We start from the raw sequence: 14299 nt of genomic DNA, 5'->3' as shown, positions 1-14299 counted from the left end.
TGAAATCCATTGCCTTAAATCAGTAGCAATGCATTTACTAACTCCCCATAATGAACTCTTGGAAATAGGCAAGCAAAAAAATATGATTTGTTACACAAATAATCTGCCAAACCGAAGTAGGGACAAAATTCTTTTTACCTGATAGTTTACTTATAAAAATAATCAAGAGGGAAAGCTGAGGCTCAGACAAGGCAATTTTCAGAAAGGTAATTTTAAAAAACCCATCACGAAATACAAATAATACTACAGATGGCTTAGTTTGAAGCTTCAGTTTCATAAACACATATTATCCTTAAAGAGGCTTTCTGTCTGGTCCTAAATGAAAAACTTTAAGTTTTATTGTAACAGCCCAGATCTCTGAGCCTTATCTTCCACAGTATATCCTACTTTAGTTCTAAATTGCAATACTTCAGCAAAGCAGATTTTCAAGAGTGTATTTGAATGAGATGTTGGGAATCTCATGGAAGATTAGGAGAAACTCTTTGATCTATGATGTGTGGTATCACCAAAGTTGTGTGATCTAAGATTATTGGTGTATCAAACATCATGTTTGTTGACAGATTCATATGGAGTACCCAAATCAGTATTTATAGTTTAATATAAAAACAGACTAGCACAGTAAGGGATTTTATGAGTTATAAGCTAGTTGAGTATGATGGATTTCTGGAGACTGGGTCTATCATAGTACAACATCCCTGCTAGTCATTTAGTCCACACAAATATAAGCAGGTAGAGCTGTGCTATGTAGGATTGTTTGGGTGTTAACATCTATGCTAAGGCTGCAATCCCAAACAAACTTACTTCTGAACAAAGATGCTTATGATTTCACTATACAAGTTTTAATCTATAGTTCATTAAAAACATAATTTGCTTACCTGTGAATTCTCCTTCTACTTGTTTGCCAGACAGTGAAGAAGGTGGTCCAATGTTCTGGACCACTGGACAGCAACAAGTAGGGAGAGCTGACTTTTAACACCTGCATAAATAAAACTATGCCATCTTTCAGTGCCTTGGGGGCTGGTGGAAGAAGTTGATTAAAGGTACCTATTTAAGTTTTCCTATCAACGTTCTGAACCATTTTTAATGCTGGAGTCCACAACACAGTGTGTGCTCTCACTCTCAGACACACCCTACGGGACCTGCCAAACTCCCCTGCCCCTCCTGATTTTTTATTTTCAAAAGATAGTGATGGAAGGCTTTTTGTTTGAGGGTTTGTCTGTTTGGGGGGATACTGTCTGACTTTCTGTCTGTGTCTTAGTTGTTTGGGGTGTGTGTGTGGTTTGGCGGCTTTGCAGGGTTCTGAGCATTGTCAGTTTTTCTTCTATAAAACAGGTATTCTGTGGCGCACACAACAGTTCCTTATATTTCCAAATGTTCCTGAGCCCAAAAAGGTTGGAAACCCCAGATTTAAAGGTTTTATATACCAAAGCATGGAGGAAGACCTGTACCAAGGTCAATCTTTTCTACTCACAAGTAGGAAGGAGGATTAAAAAAATTTTTTATCAGGAATTACATACATATATGAAGAAGGCTCTAATAAACACAAGTTTTTCTATTTATGACCCAAGTAAGCTTCCTTAAACAAAAACATTTTATGTGTAGCTAACTATGGAGAACCTTTGTGCCTCCCCCATGTATGTTGTTGGACTCCAAGTCCCATCATCTCTGTCTGCTGATGCTGAATGGGATTGAAGTTGGGAGTTGGGAATCCAACACCGAAAGGGTCACAGACTATAGTCTAACACGATTTGATGGAAGTTTGCATCAACTGCCATTATTATTATTATTATTATTATTATTATTATTATGTATACAGTAATACCTCGGGTTACGAACGCGATCCGTTCCGGATCGCAGTTCGTAACCCGAATAGTTCGCAAACCGAGCGCGATGGGCGCCGCCATTTTGCGCATGCGCAAAGCGCGCGATTGCGCGCGCGCGGCTTATGCACGCGCGCGCGCGGCGAAAACACTTCCGGGTTTGCGCAGTTCGTAACCCGAACTGTTCGCAAACCGAGGTGGTCGTAACCCGAGGTACGACTGTACCACCCTTCATCTGTAGATCTCAGGGTGGTTCACAGCATAAAAATACAAGATAAAAACACATAATTAAAAGAACAAGAACAAAATTAACCAATAACCCCTGCTCCCCCCACCCCCTACACATTTAAAATAGGACAATAGTCAGCCAAAGGCCTGGTTGAAATAGAATGTTTTCACCTGGTACCTAAAGGTGTATAATGAAGGTGTCAGGCAAACCCTGCCCTGAGGAAAGCATTCCACAAATGGGGAGCCACTGCAGAAAAAGCCCATCCTTGTGTTGCCACCCTCCAGACCTCCTGTGCAGGAGGCTCATGAAATAGGGCCTCACATGATTATCGCATGGTCCAGGTAGGTTCATATGGAGAGAGGTACTGCAGTCCCAAGCCATTTCAGGCTTTATACGTCAAACCCAGCACTTGAACTGGGCCTGGAAACTAATTGGCAGCTGGGCCAGGATCAGTGTAATATGCTCAAACCGTCTCCCCCTGGTGAGCAGCCTGGTTGCCGAACTGTTCACCAGCTGAAGTTTCTGAACTGTCTACAGAGGCAGCCCTGTGTATAATGCATTGCAGTAATCTAACCTAAAGGTTACCAGAGCATCAACAACAGTAGTTAGGCTATCCCTGTCCAGACAGGGGCGCAGCTGGGGCACTAGCCCAAGATGGTGGAAGGCACTCCGCACTACCAAGGCCACTTGAGACTCAAGTGACAGCAAAGGATCCAGAAGTACCCCCAAGCTGCATACTGCTCCTTCAGAGGAAGTGTAACCACATCAAGAGCAGGCAATTTCCCATCCATCCAGTCTAGGGACCCCCCCCCAACAGTGCCTCAGTCTTATCTAGATTCAGCTTCAGGTTGTTGGCTCTCATCCAGTCCATTACTGAGGCAAGACAACTGCCATACCGGCAGATGTAAAGGAGAAGTAGAACTGGGTGTCATCAGCATGTTGCTGACAACATACTCCAAAACTCCGGATAACCCCACTCAGTGGTTTCATATACAGCACAGGGGATAAAATTGAACCGTGAGAAATCCACACTGAAGGCTCCATGGGGCTGAAAAGAACTACCCAAGCATCACCTTCTGGAACTACCCAAGCATCACCTTCACCCACCCCTAACTCAGATAGAGGTCATCATACAGGGCCACCAAAGCAGTTACGTGCCAAAACTGGGCCTAACCCCCAATTTAAATGGATCTTTATGTTTAATGTATAAAGGAGGGGGGAGAATAAAGCTATATGCCAAATCCTAACAGTTTAGATTCTACAGTGGTACCTCTGGATACGTACCTGATCCATTCAGGAGTGCCATTTGCATCCTGAAAGGTACGTATCCAGAGTGGCAATAGAGCGCATGTGCGAAGCGCCGATACAGCGCTTCTGTGCATGCGCGCGCGGCGGAACCTGGAAGTAAACACTTCCGGGTCCGTCGAGTACTTAACTCGAAAGTACTCAACCCAAGGTATGACTGTAATTTCTGTTCTGTTCATGGAACAGGGCTTTCCAGCCTTCCCCTTCCCTCTGCACCCCCAGCACCCTCTCCCCAAATCTGCTTGGAAATGGTTGCAGGATAGGCTCCAGGAGGTTGCTAATGGCTGGGGGAATAAGATGAAGTTGCATCTTTCAAGCCTCAAATGTATACACATTTATGTAAGTCTTACAGAATTGAGCTGAACTTACTTCTGTGTAAACATTCATAAAATTAGATTGTAAGGTATCATTTTTACAAGTTATTTTGTAGCAGAATGAACCCAGTATCAGGCTCTAAGTACAAATGCAAAGTTTTTAAGAACAGAAGTACTGTTTGGCAGCATTGTCACTGAACAAATTTAGCATGTTTATTTTTTTTGCTTCCACTTTTGTATTTCAAATGCAGGTAGTATATGCATGGCCTACAAAAAGGGAGACAGAGCTCAATGTCTGGATTGTATCCTGTGTGTGTATATTATCTGACAATTATGAAAACTTAAGAAACTGGAGGGGGGGCTGTTTTAGATATAATTCTGAAGAAATGTTTCTCATGAATGATTTCTATTTCATAAAGCAATACAGGAGAACCTTATTGAAGCCTAAATTAAAAGTTTAGAGTTCAGGATTTCTTCAGAGATAAACTATTAGGTAATAATGCATCAAGAGTCAAACACAAAACCAAACCACAAATCCTTTACTTCCTAAAGTGTAATAGTCTCTGAATGTTTGCTATTTATTTTCTGTATGACATCAAGCCAGGCTACAAAGCAAAAAAAATTACTAGGTAAACTTCCCTAAAAAATGAATGAATACTAAAATACCATGTGATACAATGAAAATGAAAGCAGTGTTGCTACAATCCCTGCTCCTCGCTGTCTAGTATATACAGTGGTACCTCTGGTTGCGAACGGGATCCGTTCCGGAGCCCCATGTGCAACATGAGCAGTACGCAACCTGCGTCTGCGCAAGCGCGGGTCACAATTCGGCGCTTCTGCACATGCGCGAACCACTGAACCTGGAAGTAACCCCTTCCGGGTTTGGCGCATTCGTAACCCGTGTTGTATGCAACCCGCAGCATTCGTATCCAGAGGTATGGCTGTATTTCAGATCCTTATAATATAAACCACTTAAGAGGTTTTTTTAATCAATTAAGCCGTATATAAATCTTGTCAAATAAATATGTCTATGAATATGTTGACAACTTTATTTCTTCTCAGTAAAAGATGTATTTTACCTAACTTTATGCTATTAATTAGAAACAGTAATTTATTCCCTAAAACTTTGTAGTGTCCACATCACATGGGAAGTCAGGGGATTCCAAGGATGCTGTGCTTATATGGCATTTACTTGATGAAAAGCTGTACTTTCCATAAGGTGGCATAGACTGATACAGGCACATGAAAATGGATAGCATCAACAAGTTACGTTTTTGAGGGGAAATACCCCTTCTTCCTGTGAAAGTGTTTATGGTATAACTCATTACAGCTGTTATATACAGAAATGGGCACATGAAACTGGGCATTCAGCTTGCTTCCCTACACAGATGTTTCAACAGTCCTAGGAGTAGGGAATAATCATAGTACACAATGCTCCAATGTTAAAGCAATTTAAAGAGATCATAAATGGTAACCAATAGGTTTGTAAACCTTGTGATACAACTGATTGAATTATCAAGGATGGGGTGCCGGAATTGGAGGTTTTTGTATAGTCCTCATGTAGGCAACTACAAATATTTTCCCTCTATTCATATATCTCAATCAGTACTTTCTTGTACACATACCTCGAAGAATTCTCTCCTCATGGCAACGTAGAAAGTCCCAGATTCTAACAGTGCCGTCATCAGAGCATGTAGCAAATTTATTATCCGTGGGTGAGAAACTGTTACATGAAGACACACAGCAGGGGAAAGAGGTCAGCATTTAACATATCTAAACTTCTCAGACAGGGCAAAATTTAGCTAAAGTGTTAATATACTGATGGAGAAATTGGAACATATTGTGCCTGGAAAAATATACTTCAATCCGTTGACATAATTGAGTCCGTAACTGAGAGCTCAGCTCTGTACTTTTGATGCAGCAAAAGCACTTTTTCCTGCATTTTGTTCCCCAACCAAAGGGGAACTTACACTTTGCACTGTTCCACCCACAGTTGAATAGATTTGCAATTCTCTGCATGATCTGTATAAAACGTGAAACTGACAAAAGCAGGCATTCCATGCTTTTGAAAGGATGGAAATAGGAGAGTTAATACTAAGCTTATTTCTTCATCCATAGGTAACATTTCAAAATACAAGGGGGTGGGGAAGGCAGCTAAAAGTACTTGCTTACTAAAAATAAGAATAAAAACATATCATATGGCCTATATATGCAGAAAAAGTTACTGAGAAGAGATTTGTCACTCCAGTGAAACATTAGTCATAGAATATGCTTCAGAACTTGAAAAGCCGGTTGTAAATTGTGGAGAGCTGGGCATCAGTTTCTTATTGAGCTATGTTAGGCATTTGGTTGGACCATCATCAGTTACAGATGGAGAGCCACATCCTTTGTGATGCAGTGAAGAATCAAGGAAAGCTGTTGAGATTATTCAAACAGTCGTTCCCCCTGAAATTTCTGGAACGTTTTATATGTGAGATAAACTTATTGTCTGGAGAAATCCACTTCACAGATACAATAGCACACACCTATGTAAGTCACATCTTGTTAAACTTTGCCAGAAAATCCTGAATCAAAAGGAAAAATGATAAATTCAGCAGAAAGTGCTTCTGTGGTAATGAATCTTCTTCTCCAATGGACAGCACCAAAACCTTTTAGGTAGGTCTAGTTTCTTCTTCAGCTCCTCTTCAGACACACACTTAATGAATAAGATTTCTTCCACTTGCATCATTTGCTAAAGAGTGTAAGCATTCTTCACATGCATCTCAGCAAGGAAATCTCAGTTCACTTGTTATATTAAACATACATTTGCACAATTGGAACACTTGACACTGAACCAGGTAGATGTCCTAAAGTTGCCTTGTCAGCTTTAGATTCCAAACTTGAATAACCCATTCAATATTAATCATGACCTGGATATGGAAATTGGTGTGGGTCCTAACGCTACTGTAAATCTTGGACTCACCAAGCCAAGCAGTTCTTCACTTTATTTAGTTCTTTTATGTTGTGAGAACTATGCAGCTGCTTTATTTCTGGATTATATTTTATTCAATTATATTATTAAATACTGAATTCTTTATTTGGAATGAAATTGTCATCGTACACAGTGAGCATAGAAAAAGAGAGTAACTGATACACATTGTGATCATATATAAAAAGAAACCAATACCAGTGCAAAATGCAGCAGACAAATACATCTCTAACATATTGCAGAGGCAGATACCGGGACAACACTATTTCAGAGATATGCCAGCAAATCAGTGAAATTGTGGAAACAAAAGAAAATACGTTTATGTGGTGCAAAACATTTCCCAGAATCTGACAATACCCATGCATATCTGCACCCAGAATACACTTAGAGAACAGTCTAATCATGGAAATAGGAACTACAGAAAATGGTATATTGTGTATAAACCTGGCCTCTCTAATCGCCTCCTTATGTGCCTGGAACATCTTGACGTTGTTCATGTTGGACTGCCAATATTTCACATATCCCCCATGGTCGGCTGTCAACATCCACATGTCATTATGTGACCAAGTCATAGCTCTCACTGGACTGTCATGAGCCTACAAAGTAAAAAATAAAGGAAGACCTCTAGTGAGCATACTCAAATGATATCATGCACCATCACTTTTCTTTTAATATGATTTTTTCCAATTTCAATTTAGGTAGATATAAGAATGAAGACAATGCCTTATATATAGATCCATACATTCATTTTGTGAGGGCTGTTATCAAAGCTTCAGCAGCGTTATAGTAAGTATTACTTAGTAATGAGTCAGTATTTTGTCTACAAATTTGATTTTTAAAAATCACTAATGGAATGGAAATGTCTTTCATATCAGAGAATGACAAAAATGCTAAGATTTAAATTAATCAATCAATCAAAATCTCAATAGCCAAAGGCAAGAAGCATAAAGCTCAAAATAGTGCTGACTCTCCATCTGTTTACAGTGGCAAGAAAGCAGATTACTGAAAGAAGTACTGATCAAGACAGCTTTGATAGTGATTTACCTGTAATATTGTTTCAAAGTTGAAAGTAAGCCCATTCCATAAGGTGAACTCTCCACTAGAAGCCCCAGTAACTAAGCGCCTCCCTTCTGGAGTCCACTGGAAAACAAGAATTAAGATGTATTAGAACACAAATTGTTTCCCTGCCACTATAGCAGAGTCTATCACAAGGACAGACAACATGTAGTCTGGAGAGTTGTATTCTGCAGCTCTGCCTGTATTGGGTTCACTTACACACTGTCTGTACACCCCTCCATCCCACATTCTGGTATTTATTTGTTGCCCCTTAACCTGCTTCCAGTGCTTGAATACTATTGGATGAATAATCTGTGCATTTCTGACAAAAATACTTTGCACTATCACTGTGTCCCATAAAAAGATATCCATTCTGAAAAGTTATTATTATTAGCAGTTATTATTAGTATATTTGGCACCCTGGTGCGACGGGTCCTTCCGGCGTCCCCGCCCCGCCCCGTTTCCCAGCGCGGCGGGCGGGTGACCGGAGCTGCGCGGCCGGGCCGGCACTGCACACAGCACAGCTGCCGGGGGTGCAGCTCCGCGGTGGGTGGGCAGGCACAGCTCCGCAGCGGGCGGGCGCCCTGCGCCACCCAGCCTGGCCGTAGGGCCGGCCCTGATTATTAGTATTAGTAGTAGTATCTATTGTATCTATAAATCACCCCGTCTACAGTGCAGTACACGGCAACAGACAACAAAAGATAAACAACAGAATTACACCACTGATTAAAACAAAAACAAAACTAAAAGAATCCACAAAACAGCTACTACTGGCATGATATATTCTTAGCAATTTATCACTGTGCCATGGAGTGTAACAATATACGTACCCTAACAACAAATACTGGACATTTTACTTTATTGGTAGATGTCCTAACAAATTTTGTTGTTACAGCATTCATAGGATTGTTCAACATTCCTATAGGAGGGACCAGCTAAAAGAGAGGAAAAAAATGTTAAAAGTTATTCTTGGTACTTAATATGTGGAAACAGTCTTTTAAAAATTGTTTGCAAGCTTATGTTCTTGAATGAGTAAGCCAAAGAATCTCTATTTTGGTGGAGACACTACAAAAGCATACCTAACATCATTCTGATCTTCAGAATTATATTACAATAAGGCTTGGATCCAGAAATCCCAACATGAGAACAGAAGGCACTTCTGCATCCATAAAAACCACATGCACCCCCCTTCTCACACATACACACAGAGCAAAAGTGCCTTCTGCTCACTTAATAGGATCTTTGAATCCATGTCTAGAGCTTTAGCAGGCTCATCATACTAGAATGTGACTAAATGAATTCATCTTTTTTCAAACCCACTTGTAAAATCAAGTTTCTATAGTACAATTAATATTGTTATTCACTTCTCCCACACTTAAATAGAGAATTACAGCTTAAATCAATTTTTCAGTCTTTCAGGAAGAAGAAAAATGTTTTACTGTCCAGGGGATAAATAAACATGCTTACTTACATCATTATAATACCCTCCGTCAGGCTGAATTGCCCGCATATCCCGTTGGTCTCTTTGCCATACTCTGTTCTGGAAAAATGAAAAAAACATTTTGATTAATACTATTGGTTAAAACATGCTAGCTAGCTTGTACCAAATGAGAAACAATGTTTGCCTATCTGTGCCTCCAGGGTAGTGCTATTTTTGGAAAAGGAAAGCAGCGTGTTTCATTTTCTAGAAGGAACAGGCAATTTCCTTCTTCAAATCAGTGCAAATCAGTTCAAGAACTTGAACTCAATGTCCCAAAGTAAAAAAAAAAGTATCCCTTCCTCTTCAAATTTGCTACCAAATCAGGCCACAAGATAAACAAAATCCCACGTCGCACTCAGAATGGGAAACTCTCAAAGCAATAGCGGACTTTGGGCTTTAAAAATTCAGTGGTGCCCTGTGAGACACCAAAATTTTGCACCCCCGCCCCTAGTGTTTTATTGTTTGTCATTGTCGCAGCGCCTCCTGTGGTGCCCTGTTCACTAGGTGCCCAATGTGGGCGAACTGGTCATGCTCCCCTAAATCCACTTCTGTTCTGGGGCAGGAGTAGCTAATCTGTGACACACTATATATGTTGGATTCCAACTCCCAAGGCCAACCACCATGGTCAATGGTCAAGGATGATGGAAGCTGTAGTCTGGCAACATTTGAAGGCCCACAGGTTAAGACACCTGTGCTCTAAAGAGATCAGAACACTGTTAAAACTTAGTGCTCGAGTCTTAAACATTCATTAGTGAGGGCAGGAAAGTAACCTCTCACTGACAGGCAAAGTAAACAAGAGTTCTAAGTGTTGCAGTTTCCCTAGGTTTCACATACCTGATATGAAAGACGAACTGGTGTTTCTGTTAATCTTCTGAGGGCTGATAATAAGTATAATTTTTGCCCTCTTTCTAGGGCATTTTTGGTGTGAAATTTTTAAGTGCATAGTGAGAAATTTTTAAGTGCATAGTGAGAAATGGTTCAGACTTGAGAACAGAATCCCTCCTTTTCCATAGCTACTCTCAGCATTTTAAGCTATTTTTCACAAAATATTTGGCAAAATCTCTACTAACTAGAAATTCATGCTCAGTAATTTTTTGCTTATTTTGCCTTTTAAACTAAAACATTTTGTAACAATTGCAGGTACAACAGGTTCTGAACATACCTCCAAATACTTGATTACAGAAGGATTATAGTCTATAGTTTTTCGGTTCACAGCTTTTCTCATACGTTTTCCATCAAAAGTGAGCTGCTGCATTGCCTGTTGCTGAGCAAAATCAGGTCTCTTATAGAACAGTTGTCGAGGGGCCTGGTGTTGAAACCTTGGCATATGGAAAAACCGCGGCGGTGATCCAATCTCTGTAGCCATGGTGTCTTTTGCTTTGGAGGATCTAAAACAAAAGACATCAAAATAAAGCAATTAAAAATGAAGGTTTCAACTAGGAATGCTAAGATATAAGAAATCTGAATAGTACTAGAATTTCTCGCATAAACAAGGCAGCTTTTTAACATGTGCAACATTAGCCCATCATTAATAGGGAAATTAAAACTTATGAAAAAATATTTCATCCATCATCATCATCAATCCACCCTTCACCTTAGGCCCTAAAGCCATTACAACAATTAAAACACAATGTTAAACACAGTTAAAACAACTTACAATCACAGAAATAAGGCGGGACCTAAAAATATACATATCAGCTATCCAAAGTCAGGGTAAAGAGGTGTGTCTTCAGCATTTGCCAAATGCTACATAAAGAAGATGCCAGACACATCCAGGCAGGCAGGGAGTTCCACAACTTAGGGGTTGCTATAGATAATATCGTCTCCCACTCTTATCCCCCAGCTTCTGAGAGTGGTGGAACAATCAATAGGGCCTCCTATTGTACAACTAATATACAATACAATACTGAAAACAGGATATGGCTTCCCAGAATAGGTTTGTACTCCCTGGTGAGTAAATTAAAACTACAGTGGTGCCTTGCTTAACAAATGCCCCTTAAGACAAAATTTTCGCTTAAAGAAAGGATTTTTCTAGTGGAGGTTGCCTCGCTAGACAAATCCATTTTACGAAAAATTCGTCTAGCGAATCGCGGTTTCCCATAGGAATGCATTGAAATTCAATTAATGCGTTCCTATGGGCAATTTAAAAAAAAATCAATGCATTCCTATGGGATTCGCTAGACAAATTTTTCGTTATAAGAATAGACCCGTGGAACGAATTAAATTCGTCTAGTGAGGCACCACTGTATTAGTAACTGATCTCACACACAACAGAAGCAAAGTACCGCAGTAATTAACTTGTAGGTGGCAATGCACAAGTTAGTAATACTATATTAAATAAGTATTTAGCTACAACCAAAGACGAGTATTTACTTCGATTTTTGAGATGGACAAAACAATTGTCAGTGCTAAATTAAGGCTATCTTTTCTAATTTAAAATGGTTCTTTTGGTGGCAGGCAGGCAAATACACCATCACTGCTAGCTCCTGGGTTCAGCTATGATGTCACCTTTCCCATCACACTGCAGAACTAGCTGCACTGTAAGAGAGAACTCAGGGGATGAGGCTGCAGGCAAAGGTCCCATTATACGCCTACCTCTGAACAGCTCAGAGCAGTCCCTTCTGCAGCTCCCTTCCAAATTAACATATTCTGTATGTGGCAGGATTTTTTATTTTTAAACAAAAACATTTTCATTTTGCTTGGTATTCTATATTTCTGTTTTCTAATGTCTTTTCTACTCCACCCACACTCACTTCTCTTGGATTAATTCTTTTTTATGCTCATTACACTGTAAGGCTTTTAACAGAATTGTGGATGTTATAAGCTACTTCAAGGACTTCAGTGAAGAATTGGAATACAAATTTAAATCAATAAAAATACATATGAAAAATGGTTTCATCAGTCTGGCCTTTTATCTTTCCCCTAAGAAAATACAGGGTGTTATCTAGCCCAGTAGTGAGAAACCTCAGGCTTCAGAGCTAAATGCAGCTCTTTGTCCTCTCTCTCTGGCCCTATCTCACATCTAAGCGTTGTTACATGGCTGGAACGTGTCCTTGTACTCTGATAATGCCTCTTGGAAGACAGAGAGGTAGCAAACGCTGGTATTAGATCCTATGACATACTGTATCTGGAAGAGGACTGAGGAGGAAGGAGCCAGCTACAACTGTATGGTCAGAGTCCTTGAATCCTGTAATGGCTGCACCCAGTGACCAGTACATACCAGTTCAGCTCCTTCCCCTTCCCTTACAGCCCAGTAAGTAAAGCGGCTGCTGGTAAAGGGTTGTCATGACACACTTAACTTTCCCCTCTCTCATAGTCTGGCACAGGAATGCATCCATGCTGCCCATCCTGTATATAGAAAGGCCATATGGGGACAATGACACCCCCTTTAGAACCACCAACAAAATCAAAATTGCATTTCTCTGGAATATTTTGTGACAGCCACCTTTATTTTACCTTCAGGGAGCAAATGTAAGGTGTCTGTTTCAAATAAAACTGGTAAGAAGAAATAAGTAAGAATACTAAACTTCTGGGTCACCCCAATAATATCAATGGCAAGCCATTTCCAAACAAAAGGGACTAGACTACTTTTGCAAGCAAACTATAAAAATGATGATTCCAGTTATTTAGTACGTACAGGTACCATTTCCCATCTTTGTTCTAAACAGCTTATAATTACAGAATTTACAAGATTCAAGGAACAGGCTAGAGTGAAATGATTTTGCAGTTATTATGTGTATGAAGCCATTTAACCATCTGCTGCAATACAACAGTGTTAAAATGCTTAACTTCCATATTAGTCATCTGCTGTATTTCTGCTTGAAAATTCAGAAGTCGAATTTCAACAACTTTAATGTCATGTAAAAGACCTGCAAGAGGCTACTTGTTTAGCTAAAATATAGCTAACATGGATTAAGAAGCCAGTGGGTATACCAAAGGCTTTGTCTGGGTTCAAGCTTCACCTTGGTCATGGAAGATTAGCTTCCAGTTTCCAATCTCTAGCAAAAAAAACAAGTGTCCTGCTCAGAGCAGTTGTGAATGTGTCAATAGAGATTACAGAGTACTTTATAAAATTACAAGTTTTATATAAATGATGAACACTAAGTACCAGTAGTACTATCTTCCTATAAATATAAAAAACAATCTTTATTACGGTCCATAGACCCATCAATTTGTTACAAAGTGATACCTAATAAGGACATCCTGCCTTCAGGTTTCAAAAACATTTTGTTCAAACTTAAGAGTTGGGATCATTGATTCTTACAACCACCGATAGAAACTTCACCACTGCTAATGTTCTAGCATTTGACCGGTCTTCCAATAGGAACTTGATATAATACTCCTCCGATTTTCCTGGGATCAGGGCTAGCAAGGGTGAAATCAATTCAGCCCTAGCTTGCTTGAACCTCACACAGTGCAGCATAATATGTTTTGGGCACACGAGCACAGTCTTTCCTGGTAAAGGACTCCTCTCATCCTACCCTCCAGCACTGCAGAGGGGAAAACGTTTAATCTGGCTTTTGTGAATAACCTTCAGTAGTTTGGTACAGTCAGGTTTTTAATGTAAGCTGTTAACTTAAAAACATGCCCATCTTTTACTCCTACTGCCAACAACTGCAGACTGCATGTGATCGATGCCACAGGTCACTGTGTGTATTATCCCAAAGTCTTTGCTTTAAGGTCTTTAGGGCACCTGCATAGCCAGGTAATAGAGTTGGGCGGGTGACAGGCCAATAGCAGTGGCTTTTCTAGCCATGGTTTTCTGCAAATTGCTGACATATTCCTCATTGGTCAGGTATTTATATAATCCCACCCCAATCTTAAACCAATGTTTGCAATCTTAAGCCAATGTTTTAGTGCAGCCCACCCTGCTTTTGTTGAAATTGGGCATTCACCTGTTTCTAGTAGGAGTATGGAATTTCAGACACAATTGGGCACCTGAAGCAAAGATCGTAAAAATTTTGCTTGAAAGCCATCCAGCTTAGGCAGATCCCCATTATACCAGAAATTTGCAGTGTACAGGATTTGGGGGATGGTTTTTGCATTGAATACTCTTAAGGCTGCTGGTACATGCTTGCTGCCCTTTGTATAGAAGAATCTAAGTATGGCTAGCTTTGTGATCTCCGC

General features: G+C 40.1%; 1 protein-coding gene across 2 annotated transcripts in view; it reads right to left on the bottom strand.

Annotated features, from left to right (window-relative positions):
* WDR33 (WD repeat domain 33) overlaps nucleotides 1–14299 on the bottom strand; it is a 56573-nt gene that overhangs the window by 30968 nt on the left and 11306 nt on the right. For both annotated transcript variants that reach the window (XM_035132473.3, XM_088669671.1), the window contains exons 2-7: nucleotides 10335–10560; nucleotides 9164–9232; nucleotides 8523–8627; nucleotides 7681–7776; nucleotides 7081–7232; nucleotides 5294–5391 (exon numbers count right to left, since the gene is read on the bottom strand). In XM_035132473.3, coding sequence (XP_034988364.1) covers nucleotides 5294–5391; nucleotides 7081–7232; nucleotides 7681–7776; nucleotides 8523–8627; nucleotides 9164–9232; nucleotides 10335–10538 — 724 coding nt within the window. In that variant the 5' untranslated portion in view covers nucleotides 10539–10560. The remainder of the gene's footprint in view (nucleotides 1–5293; nucleotides 5392–7080; nucleotides 7233–7680; nucleotides 7777–8522; nucleotides 8628–9163; nucleotides 9233–10334; nucleotides 10561–14299) is intronic.

Source organism: Zootoca vivipara, chromosome 5, assembly GCF_965207765.1.
Source record: "Zootoca vivipara chromosome 5, rZooViv2.hap1.1, whole genome shotgun sequence".
Classification (NCBI taxonomy): Eukaryota; Metazoa; Chordata; class Lepidosauria; order Squamata; family Lacertidae; genus Zootoca; species Zootoca vivipara.
The sequence above is the reverse complement of the archived record's forward strand: the minus strand, read 5'-3'. Positions and strand labels throughout refer to the sequence as shown.